Consider the following 17313-nt stretch of genomic DNA (forward strand, 5'->3'; position numbering starts at 1 on the left):
ATGGCGCCGCGGCGGAGAGGCGGGGAGATTTGGCGCGGCGGCGGCGGCGGCGGCGGCGGCGAGTGAGGGAATGGGTGGTCTGCTCTGGTCTCTGTTTTTTTTTTTTTTTGAGAGAGAGAAACTCTGGTCTCTGGTGCTGTTCAACCCATGCCAGCCAAAGTGGGTCCCCGGAATGGGATTAGACCGTTATGCGATCCCTTTGGCAAATATTGTTGCATAAAATTGACAAGAATAGTGACATTTCGAATCTTTTTCTTCTTCTTTGGGTGATTGCAAAATGTCTTTTTTTTTTAACACAGCACAAACAGAGATGTTCACATTCGTCGAAAAAACTGAAACAAATTCATGAAAATGAAAGCATCAAAAGCCAAGTCCAGGACTTGGACCCTGGCGGTGGGTTGGTTTCAATACAAGCAACCTAATCATATGAGAGTTTGCTATTGCAAGACGTCTTTAATGACATGTTAAAATTAACATTGACATCGCTTTTGCTAGCACATGTGCCATGATTTTTCTTAAAACCTAGTCGTCTTGCTTCTTTTACTCTCCCTTGCAATAAGGCGTGGTGTAGCTTGCCACCAATGCGGAGGGACGGGGGCAAATGTGTCACGTTCCAGAATTCATATGCATGGCATGATTTCAGTGCATTTTTGAACGAAAGAAAAAGTTAAATTAATATGGCCATTTTATTAGAAACCCTAATCAAATGTTGGATTTGTTTACTAGGCATTAAAAAAGTCCATTTGCATAAAGTAAAATTTTCCTATGAATCATATGAGCTCTAATGTTTGTTTCAATTTCCTGGAATTTAAAGGCTTTGAAATGAAACAAATTAGGCCAATTCAAATCCTATGTAAATATAAAAATAAAAGAAAAAGAAAAAGAAACAAAAGCCCAGCCAGCCAGGCGGCCCAGCAGAGCCGACCCTGCAGCCCGATCACTTAATTAAATAAGAGCGAACTAGTACACCCTAATCAAATCGTGACCGTATGCACTATATCTAACGACCAAGCCCCAACCCATGTCATCTCTCTCTCACCAATGCATGAACCCTACCCACCTCGCACAGAACAACAAGCGCCGCCACCCCACTTCCCACAACACGCACGAGCCACCTCCAGACCCCGTAACCCTCCTATAAATTCACCTAGCCCCTCTTTTGAAACTTGACCTCGCGAGCACAAATATGTCGTCAGGCTGTTCGAATTCATCAGTGTTTGCAAAAAGGCTTTGCAGCATGGTCCGTGCTGCAAAGGGTCTGTGACACGTGCTGGCTACTCGAACGCACCGAATTGAATGGCTCCCGTCCTGGTCAATCCTTTTCAAGGATCAGCCGATCGACGCATAGCGAAAACCTAAAAATCAACTAATTTTTTTGCTTTCTCTTTCAATAACACACAAAAAAAATTGTGAGAACAATAACAAAAAAAAAGTGATCACACGATTTCTCCCCCCAAAAAAATATATCACTGCATCACTGCGGCCACAAATTGCAAACGATTTCCTATTTCCATCCCAAAGACCTGAAAGCGTGCTAGCTGCTCTTTGGGTGGTCATCTAGTTGATCTCAAGACATGTAATTGTAATGTTATAACGGGCAGCCACGCATCTAGGGGAATGAAAAAGATTCAGAAAAGAAACACAAAAGGCAAGGGAGACGCAGCGACACAACCATGGGTTATAACTAGTAGTTGGGGCGCGCCCGTGGCGCGCCGCTTGAGGGGCATCTGGGCGGTGATATACATGCAATTTTGATGGAACTTATTATATTGGAACATCACCAGAGGAAGAAACTGAAATGCCACGCCCACAACGATCTAGCATCGACAAGAGCATGTTGTTGTTTGGCAACATAAGATACATTAATAGAAATTGCACGCACGTCGGCCCCGGCAGCGGTGGCCGGCCCTTGATGCCTCCCTCTAACCGTGCGGCTGACAAAGCTACGACAGTAGCTCGTCGTCGCGGATGGGGACGACCCTGCGGGACACGGTGTTGATGGAGGCACGAGGGAGATGTTGAGTTTGGCCTAGTCCTCTTGATGGCAAACTGCTCCGCACTGTTGGCGTCCTGGTTCCTCGGCTTCCTTGCCTGCAAATGAGTTCCACTTCATATTTTTGGCATGACTGGTTCTGAGCTTCTAATGATTATATATGAATTCTGAGAGAAGCGAGTGTGCTCGATCAAACATACACTGACTTCCAGATCACCTTGTGGCTCTGAAAGAGCTGGAATGGCTCAGGCGAAGCTTTACAGAAGCCGACTTGCTCGTGAAGATAGAAAACCTGCTTCCGGTTCTTCATTTCTGCAAGGACTTTTCCTCAGCAAACATTTGTAACACTGGTTATATTTATTTCAGTTCTTAAAAAAGCATGGGACGAATAGGAGAAAATAGAGGAATATCAAGGTAAGATCCTAGGAAAGGATGCCTCAAATTAATTGAAGGCCCACTGAAAGGAGTCAGACATATCATGCAATATGAAATAACATTCTTCAAATTGTGCAAAGGAACTACCTTTGCTGTCCCATTGGCTCGATAGACATCAAAGTAGTGTGAAATGATTCAGTCTCCGTCTATCTACAACGTTATTATATCCTGCCCAAAAAAGTAAAACTAATTATACCACCATAAGTTTATACAAACCACATCAGACATATATTAGATCAAAACGGACAAGAAAGCATCAACGAAGTTTGAAGATTCCACCCTCTAGATTAACATTGGACTGTAGACTTGACAGCGAAATCAATTATTTGTAGCTTCTTTCAACAAAGTTTGCAAAAATTACACAAAATAACCTTTTTTTTAACATTGCCACTTTTTTTAGCAGAGCTCAAATAACCTTGTTGTTCAAATATGAGAAAAGTTATAGCTTAATGATTAACCAAAGTTCGTTTTCTTGAAAAAGTGTATCAAACTTTTACGAGAAGGCTATACAATATTTTACTAAACTAAATTCTTTCAGGCTGTTCTTTAAAATCAAGGCATCCCTCATCAAGTCATACTTTTCTAGTACCTCCTACAAATTCTTCAAAGAATAGTTCACCATGATATAGTAATGCAATGCCTAGAGTTAAGCATAATCAACTTTGGCAGATACATAGTTGAATTTGTACCATTGTTCCCGCCATCTTCTGTCAGTGCACATTGTGTCTGCTTGAACAACCAACTTCAATTATAAGGATTGTACAATAGTAGACTTGTTTGTAAATCAAAAGTGCTAAGGAATAAACACTGCAACATAGTTCCTGATATTTATTTAGCTACATAAAGCAGGAACATAAATTCCACCAACTAAGTTGCTATTTGAAGATGTACACAAAGAGATAATAAGAGAACTTATATATGAACATGAAGAACAAAATCTGACTGAGACCGGTATATATTATCTCTCTGCCAATGTATAGTGCTGTATTAGAAGGATCTGTTCGTTTAAATACAACAGGACATAATTTGGAAGAAAAAACTGCCAGGAATTAACATGCGATTTGGGCTTAGGCCTTTCAGGACAGTGTATACCTGATAAACTGAAGTAGAACATAGGATCAATCAAATTGGTGGAGGTGAATATCCATGCCCGGTGGGCAGCATGATGTAGAGAAGTGGAAACAGAATGTCCGATCCGACATATAGGTTTTACTTATTCGTGAATTCTGCAGAAAACAGTGAACATGCATGAGCTTAAAGATCATGGTTCGTACCTACGAAAGATCGATTCGAAGCAGAGGAAGAGGAAGCAGGTGCAGCATTGAAAGAACCTGAACGAACAACAAAAAATTTGGCAGCAATCCTTAGGATAGTAGGACCGCACAGTGACAGACCAAATCACACACAACAGCAAATTAGACAGGCACGCACACACAATATCAAATTAAAATTAGACAGGCACGCACACACAATATCAAATTAAAATTAGACAGGCACACACTTTGGAACAGAGCAATGCGCTGCATACCTGTGCATACATACAACTATCTGTTGGTGAAACAAACTTACGGCAAGCAGGCTAGCAAAATTTGGTTATATATAATAATCATCAAGTTTCCACAATTCACGATCACTACTAACATGTGGTTCAGTACATTCAGTAACGTACTTATAAACTGTCGTGATTTAGCAACACGTTCTGTAATAATGTGAGAATATGTGTTTTTCAGAGTTTGAATTGCCAATTGTCAGCACTCTCTCCACGTGTCATACCCTGTACATCCCTAGCAGTCCTCGCACCCCTTCAGAGCACAACTTTTCTGGCAGTAAGCTGCCAGACCAACAACATACGTTATCTAGGATTAATTCATGTTCTGGTAACTGAATTTTGAAGCCTTGTATAGTTCCAGTAAAAAAATTGTAAGTTCATGGCACATCAAAACTGAAAAACATGTCTTTCCTTATCTTCTATGGGATGTAAAAAAAAGGTGAATCAAGAGGCACCTGGAGTCTACAGAGTAAGGAGATTGGATTGTATGGACTCACTGTATTCTCTTGTGCGCAGGGCCACATGCTCGACATCTTCGCATCCATCTTCTGCAGCTGCATGAAAATATATAAGAATCAGGTACATGATTAATAGTACAAAAAACTAAGCATCGCAGGCAACAGTTCAAAATTTTAGAAAGAAAGACAGCTCTGAAATTTGGCAGATAATTACCACATTAGATCCACCTACTTTTAGGCATAAGAAACATAAACATGTTTAATAGGTAAGACTTAAGAATTGCAAGTAACAATTCAAGTTTTGATTGTGCTTCCAAAAAATTGGAAAGAGAGAGAGCTAAACTGAAACTTTGGAAGTTAATTACCACATCCGTAGTATGCCTCCTTGAGGCCATAACGACCTTATTTTCTACATCTGCGGGCTCTCCACATCCAAACTCTTCTTTTTTTGAATAAAAAGGTATTATCACTTTCTACCTTATGCATTCAAAGCAGGCGTGGGCCTGGGTGACCGGAGTCAATTACATGAAGGTGATATTAGCGCCACACAAAACAGTGTGACCGGTTATCACCAGACCGCTGAACAGGATGCTTTACAAAGGCGAAAGGCAAAAGAAAAGAGAGAAAGAAATAAGGTTTGGTGATCAACAACTATCTCAGTGAATTTGCCCAAGACAACATAGTATGTCTGTCTTCCTCTCTGACAGCACGCGAGCTCCATAGTGTGATGAGTTCGGCCAACTCAGCGAGCATTCGAGCCGCAGACCAAAAACAGTTGTCAAACACTCTAGCGTTCCAACCTGTCCACAAAGAGACCGAGCATGCTGCAAAGAAGATGTGCCAAAGCTTACCAAATAAATTACAATCCGCAGCTGAGAGAAAAAACTCAAGAAGTACTCAGGATGATTCGGCCGATGCCCAAAGTCCAGCCTTCTGCCAAAAGTGCTTAAACTGAACAATTGAGAGAATGATAGGTGGACAGACAGACACAGCTTGTCAACATTCCACCACCATAATGAACCGTAAGTGGGGCCTGGCAGAAAATTCATCATGGTTAGATCTGAAGATCAAATATTGCAACAGACTTTGCCCTCTTAGAATTAACATGGAGGCCTGAAACCTCCAATTAGTAAAAAATAACCTCCTATATCAAAAGAAATGCTAGATCGAGGAATATGTTATGCTAAACCTGGAAATGACCAGATTTCGTGATTGTGGGGATCATCGAGAAATCAGTAAAAAAACATACTAAAGCAAAATCTGAATAGGAATCAACCTGCAATTACCATACGGCAAGTTGGCTGAAATTACTCAATGTCCATACCTATTTTGAAGTATAGACGTACTTCCTCCGCTCGGAATTACTTGTCGCAGAAATGGATGTATCTGGACATATTTTAGTTCTAGATACATCCATTTTCGAGACAAGTAATTCCGAACGGAGGGAGTATAAGTGATACAAAATATTTAAGAGAATTGCGCACACAATGACCACCAGGCAACTGAAATTCAATTGTGTAGAGAAAAATCAAGGACTACTGAGATGATTCTGTCGCGGTTGCTGGCGAATCCAACTCCTCCTCCAGCCGCCACCGCGCACAAGAGGTCCTCCTCCACGCCAGAGCTGACGATCCGGGCCAAAGCACGGCCCGCTCCCGCTCCCGCCCCGGCCCTGCAAGGCGGAGCCGCTGCCGTGGGCGAAGGAGGAGCCCATCGCCGGTGCAGATCCCCAATCCACAGGTGGAAGCCCCTGCCGGCGTAGAGAAGGTGATGGGAGGGAGGAGAAGGCGGCGGGCGGCCGTGGGATAGAGGAGCGGCGAGGTCGGCGGCCGAATCGGGGGAGAGTGATGGAGACAAGGACGTAGGGAAGGAAACGAAGTTGCGTGGAAATTCAGTCATCCAATCCTCGAACACGTCCACAGCCTATGTTTTTTTCTATGCGAGAAACATTATCAATCCCCACCGAGCACTGCTTGCCACGTGGACAGCGCGAGGGTCCGCCCATTACGCGACTGTTAATGGGTTGTATGTGCAGACAAAATCGTCCGGGCGCGAACCCGTGAAACAAAAGACGAACAACCCAAGCGAGCGCGAATCATCACGCAATGATTGGACGGACAAGAAATCTGACTGAAAGCCAGTTGTTTTCAGTCAGCTGAAAATTAGCATTTCGAGAGTACGCCTAGGCGTACCATAGCTTTATAAAAGGCAGAATGACAATTACAAGAAGCTAACACTCGCTGCGAACAGCAAACGTAGCCCACACACCACACCCTAGAAGGAACAAAAGCGGCCACCACTGCAAAGCAACTACAAACAAAAGCGCCTATCCTAAACTGAACATAGCACCACGTCACGATCGACACCGGACGCCTCCAAAGACCACACTTCCATAGAGCCTCTCTTGTCGGCGCACCACCCCCTCTAAACGCCAAGGAGGCAGAGGCAAGAGGATGGCAGGACTCGATCCGAGGAAGACACCGTCTTGGACAAGCCAGTGATGGGCATACATAGCGCCGCCGAGGATCTGGAAAGGACCGCAGCGAGCACTAGAGGAGAACCACAAGGAAGCAACCATGTCTCCAAACACTATGCTCCTAACGGAGGAACGACGTCAATGACGCCACCATCGTGCTGATCCAACTCCGGATCGAAGCTTACGCCCGGAGACAATCACCAACTCCAATAGAGTGAGGGAAGTGATGAACATGCCTCGGCGACGCCTCCAAGGAGGAGAATGACAGCCACAGGTGCCACCGCCGCCGGCCTGGCCAAAGCCAAGCAAGATTTTCATCCGCACGTCGCCCATCACCACACCTCCAGGAGCTTGGGGAAACCGTGCAAATGTCCACACACCGCCGCCGCAGCAGCACCTTGTCGACGCAGCCGTGAAGCCAAGGGCCGGTGACTGAACACACGGCAAGGGGGAAAACTCGGCCACACCACCAACTCCAACTCCGAGCCTAGACGGAGAACCGCAGCCATCCCATCCTTCGACAAGGTCCAGAACCACCCGCGACGGCCGTCGCCCACTCCAAGGGACGGCCTTGCGATGGTCAGACATGCCTCAACACTCCCAAGCAACACCACCAGAAGGCATCGATGCTCGCCACACAGCACAGGGATAATTGGGCGCTCGTTGCTCGCCAGAACTTTGATCTAGCCGAGCCATCTCAGCGACGTCACCCGCCTGACCGTGGGTTCACACTGCCGCCTCAAGTCAGCGCCGCCTCCACCAGCACCGTTTACCGAAAGAAATTATACACTTCTCGTTAATTTGTCTCGAAGCCACCTACAAAGATGTGGGTGGTTAAGAAAGCCCAATTCTTCTACAGGGCTATGTCTCCGGGTGTACTAAATGGATAATGGATAGTGGATGCGCTTCTACAGTAGAAATACCCCCCTCCCCCCAAAAAAGCTATTTGAGTGCCTAAGAAAACTGTTGATGCTTTGCCTATTACTGCTCGAATAACCATGCAAGCAAAAAGAGTTCGACAAAATGAGTATATGCATACTTACATACAATCACTATGCTCATTCATCTGGAAGGAATTTCAATGCTTATTCTTTCAAGTATGCTCGTACTTCATCGAGCATCAGCTGCGGAGATGGTGGTGTCAACGCCTCCTGCGTCAACCATGCCTCCCATGACGTCCATGTCTTCATGCGCCCCCTCATTTCCTGCGACATTGGCGGTCGCAGGCGGCGGAGCCTTTGAGGTGGACGGGTGAGCTGTAGCACCGGGTTTCTTCTTGGGCGCCATAGTTGATGGAGCCGTTGTGGAGGCGACAGATGAGATCTGTTGTCTTTTATGAAATCGGCTATGTGCATGATTGATGAGATCAACTGCACATGGGGATCGATGTGCCTATGTTTTCTATCAATCGGAATCGATGAGGTCGTGACACAACGTAAGAACTGGATAGTAGATTGCCCGGACGCCGAGGTCATTGTCGCCTTCAAGCACAACATCCGGGATGAATTGCAGGCTCGATAGCTCGGCCATTAAAAACCACGGAAAATGTCCGCACTTACCTCCTTAATGACCCGCTTTTGTGCGGGGGAAGATAGTTGACTGGCTCGTAGAAGCTCCAACCCAACCGTTGTACCATTGCCGGTCCTTGCCAGACCAGCTGCTCCACCACGCCCCCTGCCAAGCTCCAGTCGACTCCCTCATTCCCGACCAGCCAGATCTGACCCGGCCCGAACACCTCAATACGATGTGTGACGCGCTTGAAGCAGCCAACCCACACCGCTGCGACGCGCCGCGGCCGGCCCGCGCGCTACGTCGCCCATCACACCACCTACCTGCGCGCCTCACCCAGCCATGGCGTGCCGGCCTCCAAACGCCGGCCTCCGAACTTGGATCGATATACGAAAACTTGTTGTTCGACCAATCTCTCGGAGAAAGAGAGGTCACTTCTCTCTGTATATGTTCATGTGGATCTTGTGTAATTAATGGTTCCTTCATTTGCTTACTAGCTAGCGTGTCGAGTTCTCTCTATATGTATAGAAGCCAGGGTCGACCAAGCACGGATAAAGAGAGCTCACTTTTCTCTACTAGCTAGCTAACACAATATGATCAAACCCCTAAATTAACCTTCCAAAACCCCTCCAAAACCCCAACCCTCCCCCCCTTAATAAAAACAAAAACCCCAGCGCTCTTAGAGGCCTCCAAGTGAGGCAGGTAGGTAGGAGGTGGCCACGCACCTTCGTCCTCCTGGCAGGGGAGGTAGATGATAGGGAGGAGGCTGCTAGGCTGGGCCAGGTAGTGGGCCGCCAGGTGAGTTTTCCCTTTTATTCTTTTTCTGTTTTTCTTTTCTGCTGTAAGTTTTGATTTAGTAAAAATATTAAACCATTTTTCTTCCTTTTGATAATTTTTGTAGGGACTAGATGGACTATTCCATAGCCCCTCACAATTTTTCAGAATTATCGAAGCTATAAATTAGCCCCATTTCAAATGCATTATGGGTTAACTCAAATACCAGAAATGTCCTAGGTAAATGTGCACCATTCTGGTTTAGGTTTCCACCTTGCGCCATAATCATGAACATTTTTAATGCATTGTGGGTGCATTGAAAATATTTTTGTTGCACCTATTTGAATTCCATTTGGTGCTAGGGTTTGATCATTCCCAATTCAAGTTTTATTGAATTTAAACATGATGCAAACAAGATGCTAACACTAGGTGCATACCAGAGTAGGGATGTGACACCGGCAAAAGCCGGATTCAAACAATAAGAAATCTCCCAAAAAACTACATATAAAATAGAGACCTCATTGTTGCAAATAAAATGGGCCCAATGACAAACAAACACAAACTAAAGTGACATGCATACACACATCTATTGTTGCAGGCTCATATCATTCTAGCTCAAATGTCTCAAGCCGAGGCCCTCCATGCTCCCCTATACGCTTACCAGCAAATAGAAGGTATGCATCTCTGATTGCATGCATCTCTGACGCTGCATCTCTTGTCGGTGCTCGGTCTTGAGCTCGTGCCTTTGAGCAGGATATGCCAAGCCTCAAGACTGAAAGCAAGCACTCCTGGATTCTAATACTTGTAGTGTTATCCTGTTGTCCGTTGTGTAGCCAGATTGTTGGGTCAGCTATCTCCAAGGTTCTATCTGGAAGAGCATCCTCAGCAAACTTATGCAGATCCAATGAATCTCTAAACATGCCTTCCGTTGGGCTCCTTCCGGTAAACATCTCAAGCAGCAATATGCCAAGACTATAGATATCACCGGGTGTTGAGACGGCAGATCCTTCTCCGTACTCTGCAATTATGAAAAAAATTGTGGTTAGCATGCCATATTGGAGTGAAAAGTAAAATATAAAATTAGAAGAGTCCTAGTCACCTGGAGCAACATAGCCTATGGAACCTCTGATTCCAGTTGAGCTATATGAAGTTTGCATCCCCTCACTCGTATTTTCTTGAAGGATCCTTGATATGCCAAAGTCTCCAACTCGTGCGCTCATGTCTTCATCAAGAAGAATGTTGCTTGGCTTAAGGTCACAATGGATTACCAATGATTGACAGTAGTTGTGCAGATATTCTACCACATTCATAATATCGACAGCAATATCAAGTCTCTGGGCAAGGCTGAGCGTGTTGTTTATAGTGGGCTCTTGTGATTTTGGATGAAGCCAACCATCCAAGCTACCATTGGGCATGAACTCAAAAATTAATGCCTTGAAATCTTGACCTTGGTGGTTGATGCTTGAACAAGACGTAATGATCTTAATTAGACAACGGTGTCGTATCCTTCTCATGGCCTCGCACTCGACCTGAAAACTCTTGGAATACCTAGAGTGATTGAGATTAAACACCTTGACGGCCAATGTTCTTTCTTCATTATCCAAAATACACTTATAAACCACACCATAACTTCCTCTTCCAAGCAAGTTGGCTTCTGAAAAATTGTTAGTTCCTCTCAATAATGCATGATAGGGGATTCTCTTGTAATGGTGATCAGCAATTGAATTTTGTGCTAATATCTTCTGGCTTGGTTTGAGCTTCTTGCAAAGTATCCAAACAAGATGAATAACTAAAAGTGAAAACAAGATTGCTCCAGCTGTCACTAGAGAGATTACAAGAGACTTTGGCATCTTTTTTTTGTTCTTTCTTATGTAGCATGGAGCCAAATGAAGTTGAGGTATACCACCACACAAATTGGCATTCCCATTAACTGCTAAGTAAGTGATGTTTCTGAAAACACCTTCATTTGGCACCTCACCTTGCAAATTATTGAAGGATATATCCAGTTTAGACAATGATGTCAAATTCTGTAGAACTAATGGGATTGACCCAGACAAGTCATTGTGTGCTAGGTACAATCCCTCTAGGTTTTTAATGCTACCAAGGGCCTCAGGAATATTACCAGAGAACTTATTCATGGTTAGGACCAGTATACGGAGCCCCTTTATATTTGTCACTGACTGAGGTATGCTTCCCTCAAATGAATTGTTGTATAATCTTAGAGATTCCAATACTATGCAATTTTGAATGCTGTCAGGTATCTTGCCAGACAACCGGTTTCCTGATAGAGCAAGTCGGTTAAGATTTGACAAACTACCAACTTCATTAGGAAGGGGTCCCGAAAGGGAATTATATGACAAGTCCAAGTACCTAGAAAGGCTAGGCAATTTAAAAATCTCTCTAGGTATTGAACCATTAAGTTTGTAGTTCATTGACAGATCGAGTACAACAAGTTTTTTCAACTCCCCGAGGCTTGCCGGAATTGGCCCCTCCAAGTTGCCATGGAATGCAGAAAGGATACTCAACTGCGAAAGGTTCCCTAGCGATGATGGTATGAGGCCAGACAAGCTATTATTATGCAAGGCTAGCTCGATCAATTTTACTAGCTTACCGATGCTCTCAGGAATCACTCCGGATATCGGAGTATTTGCTATCACAAGTAATTCCAAACCAACCAAGTTGCCGATGTCCGCAGGTATACTCCCAATGACCCTATTGTCATGTAAGTTTAACCGCTGGAGAGTCGTTGAGAGGTTCACAATTGAACCCGGTAGTTATCCTCCAAAGGAATTTTTATATAGTGCCAATTGCTGCAGTTGGCTGCAATTTGCCAAGGATGTTATAAATTCCCACCCCTTGTTGTCATTCGCTTCGATTTCATTGTTACCCAACTCCAAATATTGGAGAGCTCCGAGCCTCCCCAATGTGGGAGGCATATACCCACTAAATTTGTTCTGTGTGAGGTCAAGTGATATGAGGGAAGATATGTTGGATATTGAGGAAGGGATGGTTCCTGTGAAGTGATTGAAACCCAAGCCAAGCCTTTCCAACTTGGGGAGCTTGCTTCCGATATCATCCGGAATGCTTCCGGACAACATATTCGACCCGACATCAAATACTTCCAATGATGACCAGTTGTAAAGAGAAGGTGGGAGCATACCGTGGAGGTTGTTTTCGGCGAGATTGAAATATAGCATGCTCTGGGAACTTCCGAGCCCTGGTGGGATTGAGCTCACAAGATTGTTTCCGAAGAGAGTGAAATATCGCATGCTCTGGATGGTTCCGAGCCCATGCGGGATTGAACCAGTGAAATGGTTATAAGTGAGTTCGAGGACCTGTAGATGGGAAAGATTGGCCAGTGATGCCGGGATGGAGCCTGTGAAGCCGTTGTTTCTCAGCGTGAGCACTGTGAGGTACGTGAGCTTCTCGCCAAGCTCAGCCGGGATGTGCCCGCCAAGCGTGTTGTTGTCCAGTATCATTTCAGTCATGCTGATGCAGGAGCTCAGGTTTGCTGGCAATGTGCCGGAGAAGGAGTTTTTGCTCAAGTAGAGCCACCGCAGGCGACGGAGGCGGCCGAGGCTTGCTGGAATGTCCCCGTATAGCGAGTTGACACCCAGGTCGAGCATCCGCAGGAACGTGAGGTTCCCGATTGCCGGGGAGAGCGCTCCGGTGAGCCCGGCGCCGCTCAATCTTAGTTCCACCACCCGCGCAGGCCTCCGGTGGTTGCATGTCACGCCTTTCCAGCTGCAGAAGCCGGTGCTGCTGTTCCAGGAGGGCAGCGAACCGCCATGGCTGAGGTGCGCTTTGAAAGCAAGCAATGCGGCCTCATCGCCGGCGTTCACAAGGACGATCAACAGGACGGCAACAAGTGAGCATAGCAAGCTCATGGCGATGCGATCACCTCTATTTTTGTGTCCCTCTTTGCATGTGCTCTTGGTTTGGTTTGGAAGAAGCATCTGCGTGTTCCATATATATGCTAGCTTAGCTTAGTTGGTCATGTGGGTGTTGCAAGTGCTGTGGTAATAATATTTCTGTCCGTCAGCACAGCTCTCAAAATCTCTACCTTTTGTACCATCTGTCAGCAAAGCAAAGGCTGTTGAGCAAAGACTTATGGTTTTGAAAAAGTTAGTAGTATGACCGTAAGTCCGTGTAATCTTCCAGTCTCCGATGTCTTATAATTAACCTTTACATATATTGGGTCATACAAGTCCCTGATGAAAGGCCGGCCCTGATGGGCATGTTGCACTTGATAAACGGAGGTGAAGAGCAGGTTCTAGAGCAGCGAAGGGAACTGCCTCGAGGAGCGGCGACGTGGTGCGCCCATCGGTGGGGAGCCTGGCCAACGCCGGCGGCGGCAACGTGGAGGCGGCCGCTCCACTCGGTCCTCGGCGGGGGCGGATCGTCTCGGATCTCGACGGTGGGAGAGGCGGCGGCGGCGTCTCCCTTAGGAGTAGAGATTAGAAACTAAACCGGTGGGGTGGGGCGACGGGACGAAAAAAACCCAGGGAAAGTGGTGGGACGAAATAAAACCAACGAAAAATAATCGACAGACTATTCACCAATTGTTCCATTAGGAGTAGAGATAGTTAACCTTACATATATTGGGTCATACAAGTCCCTGATGAAAGGCCGGCCCTGATGGGCATGTTGCACTTGATAAACGGAGGTGAAGAGCAGGTTCTAGGGCAGCGAAGGGAACTGCCTCGAGGAGCGGCGACGTGGTGCGCCCATCGGTGGGGAGCGTGGCCAACGCCGGCGGCGGCAACGTGGAGGCGGCCGCTCCACTCGGTCCTCGGCGGGGGCGGATCGTCTCGGATCTCGACGGTGGGAGAGGCGGCGGCGGCGTCTCCCTTAGGAGTAGAGATTAGAAACTAAACTGGTGGGGTGGGGGGACGGGACAAAAAAAACCCAGGGAAAGTGGTGGGACGAAATAAAACCAACGAAAAATAACCGACAGACTATTCACCAATTGTTCCATTAGGAGTAGAGATAGTTAACCTTACATATATTGGGTCATACAAGTCCCTGATGAAAGGCCGGCCCTGATGGGCATGTTGCACTTGATAAACGGAGGTGAAGAGCAGGTTCTAGGGCAGCGAAGGGAACTGCCTCGAGGAGCGGCGACGTGGTGCGCCCATCGGTGGGGAGCCTGGCCAACGCCGGCGGCGGCAACGTGGAGGCGGCCGCTCCACTCGGTCCTCGGCGGGGGCGGATCGTCTCGGATCTCGACGGTGGGAGAGGCGGTGGCGGCGTCTCCCTTAGGAGTAGAGATTAGAAACTAAACCAGTGGGGTGGGGGGACGGGACGAAAAAAACCCAGGGAAAGTGGTGAGACGAAATAAAACCAACGAAAAATAACCGACAGACTATTCACCAATTGTTCCATTAGGAGTAGAGGTAGTTAACCTTACATATATTGGGTCATACAAGTCCCTGATGAAAGGCCGGCCCTGATGGGCATGTTGCACTTGATAAACGGAGGTGAAGAGCAGATTCTAGAGCAGCGAAGGGAACTGCCTCGAGGAGCGGCGACGTGGTGCGCCCATCGGTGGGGAGCCTGGCCAACGCCGGCGGCGGCAACGTGGAGGCGGCCGCTCCACTCGGTCCTCGGCGGGGGCGGATCGTCTCGGATCTCGACAGTGGGAGAGGCGGCGGCGGCGTCTCCCTTAGGAGTAGAGATTAGAAACTAAACCGGTGGGGTGGGGGGACGGGACGAAAAAACCCAGGGAAAGTGGTGGGACGAAATAAAACCAACGAAAAATAACCGACAGACTATTCACCAATTGTTCCATTAGGAGAAGAGATAGTTAACCTTACATATATTGGGTCATACAAGTCCCTGATGAAAGGCCGGCCCTGATGGGCATGTTGCACTTGATAAACAGAGGTGAAGAGCAGGTTCTAGAGCAGCGAAGGGAACTGCCTCGAGGAGCGGCGACATGGTGCGCCCATCGATGGGGAGCCTGGCCAACGCCGGCGGCGGCAACGTGGAGGCGGCCGCTCCACTCGGTCCTCGGCGGGGGCGGATCGTCTCGGATCTCGACGGTGGGAGAGGCGGCGGCGGCGGCGTCTCCCTTAGGAGTAGAGATTAGAAACTAAACCGGTGGGGTGGGGGGACGGGACGAAAAAAACCCAGGGAAAGTGGTGGGACGAAATAAAACCAACGAAAAATAACCGACAGACTATTCACCAATTGTTCCATTAGGAGTAGAGATAGTTAACCTTACATATATTGGGTCATACAAGTCCCTGATGAAAGGCCGGCCCTGATGGGCATGTTGCACTTGATAAACGGAGGTGAAGAGCAGGTTCTAGAGCAGCGAAGGGAACTGCCTCGAGGAGCGGCGACGTGGTGCGCCCATCGGTGGGGAGCCTGGCCAACGCCGGCGGCGGCAATGTGGAGGCGGCCGCTCCACTCGGTCCTCGGCGGGGGCGGATCGTCTCGGATCTCGACGGTGGGAGAGGCGGCGGCGGCGTCTCCCTTAGGAGTAGAGATTAGAAACTAAACCGGTGGGGTGGGGGGACGGGACGAAAAAACCCAGGGAAAGTGGTGGGACGAAATAAAACCAACGAAAAATAACCGACAGACTATTCACCAATTGTTCCATTAGGAGAAGAGATAGTTAACCTTACATATATTGGGTCATACAAGTCCCTGATGAAAGGCCGGCCCTGATGGGCATGTTGCACTTGATAAACGGAGGTGAAGAGCAGGTTCTAGAGCAGCGAAGGGAACTGCCTCGAGGAGCGGCGACGTGGTGCGCCCATCGGTGGGGAGCCTGGCCAACGCCGGCGGCGGCAACGTGGAGGCGGCCGCTCCACTCGGTCCTCGGCGGGGGCGGATCGTCTCGGATCTCGACGGTGGGAGAGGCGGCGGCGGCGTCTCCCTTAGGAGTAGAGATTAGAAACTAAACCGGTAGGGTGGGGGGACGGGACGAAAAAACCCAGGGAAAGTGGTGGGACGAAATAAAACCAACGAAAAATAACCGACAGACTATTCACCAATTGTTCCATTAGGAGTAAAGATAGTTAACCTTACATATATTGGGTCATACAAGTCCCTGATGAAAGGCCGGCCCTGATGGGCATGTTGCACTTGATAAACGGAGGTGAAGAGCAGGTTCTAGAGCAGCGAAGGGAACTGCCTCGAGGAGCGGCGACGTGGTGCGCCCATCGGTGGGGAGCCTGGCCAACGCCGGCGGTGGCAACATGGAGGCGGCCGCTCCACTCGGTCCTCGGCGGGGGCGGATCGTCTCGGATCTCGACGGTGGGAGAGGCGGCGGCGGCGTCTCCCTTAGGAGTAGAGATTAGAAACTAAACCGGTGGGGTGGGGGGACGGGACGAAAAAAACCCAGGGAAAGTGGTGGGACGAAATAAAACCAACGAAAAATAACCGACAGACTATTCACCAATTGTTCCATTAGGAGTAGAGATAGTTAACCTTACATATATTGGGTCATACAAGTCCCTGATGAAAGGCCGGCCCTGATGGGCATGTTGCACTTGATAAACGGAGGTGAAGAGCAGGTTCTAGAGCAGCGAAGGGAACTGCCTCGAGGAGCGGCGACGTGGTGCGCCCATCGGTGGGGAGCCTGGCCAACGCCGGCGGCGGCAACGTACAGGCGGCCGCTCCACTCGGTCCTCGGCAGGGGCGGATCGTCTCGGATCTCGACGGTGGGAGAGGTGGCGGCGGCGTCTCCCTTAGGAGTAGAGATTAGAAACTAAACCGGTGGGGTGGGGGGACGGGACGAAAAAAACCCAGGGAAAGTGGTGGGACGAAATAAAACCAACGAAAAATAACCGACAGATTATTCACCAATTGTTCCATTAGGAGTAGAGATAGTTAACCTTACATATATTGGGTCATACAAGTCCCTGATGAAAGGCCGGCCCTGATGGGCATGTTGCACTTGATAAACGGAGGTAAAGAGCAGGTTCTAGAGCAGCGAAGGGAACTGCCTCGAGGAGCGGCGACGTGGTGCGCCCATCGGTGGGGAGCCTGGCCAACGTCGGCGGCGGCAACGTGGAGGCGGCCGCTCCACTCGGTCCTCGGCGGGGGCGGATCGTCTCGGATCTCGACGGTGGAAGAGGCGGCGGCGGCGTCTCCCTTAGGAGTAGAG

The 17313-nt window shown here is 48.0% G+C and overlaps 1 protein-coding gene and 1 pseudogene across 13 annotated transcripts; both read right to left on the reverse strand.

Moving 5' to 3' along the window:
• Positions 1 to 1664: 1664 nt before the first annotated feature.
• LOC119324745 lies at positions 1665 to 6338 on the reverse strand. 13 transcript variants are annotated; one of them, XR_005157141.1, is made up of 7 exons: positions 5287 to 6338; positions 4475 to 4531; positions 3521 to 3654; positions 3118 to 3154; positions 2516 to 2596; positions 2194 to 2305; positions 1665 to 2091 (listed from the first exon to the last, which is right to left on the reverse strand). XR_005157141.1 is itself a non-coding variant. In XM_037598515.1 (4 exons), the coding sequence occupies exons 1-4, from the start codon at positions 6147 to 6149 to the stop codon at positions 4233 to 4235; spliced, it is 441 nt and encodes a 146-aa protein (XP_037454412.1). In that variant the 5' UTR covers positions 6150 to 6338; the 3' UTR covers positions 3768 to 4232. The 13 variants fall into 13 exon arrangements, 1 of the variants encoding a protein (XP_037454412.1); XR_005157143.1 differs by having other exon boundaries at positions 3521 to 3759; XR_005157139.1 differs by having other exon boundaries at positions 4801 to 6338.
• A 101-nt stretch (positions 6339 to 6439) lies between these two features.
• LOC119320563 lies at positions 6440 to 13081 on the reverse strand (annotated as a pseudogene).
• Positions 13082 to 17313: the final 4232 nt, after the last annotated feature.

This window comes from Triticum dicoccoides, chromosome 6B (assembly GCF_002162155.2).
Source record: "Triticum dicoccoides isolate Atlit2015 ecotype Zavitan chromosome 6B, WEW_v2.0, whole genome shotgun sequence".
NCBI classification, from domain to species: domain Eukaryota; kingdom Viridiplantae; phylum Streptophyta; class Magnoliopsida; order Poales; family Poaceae; genus Triticum; species Triticum dicoccoides.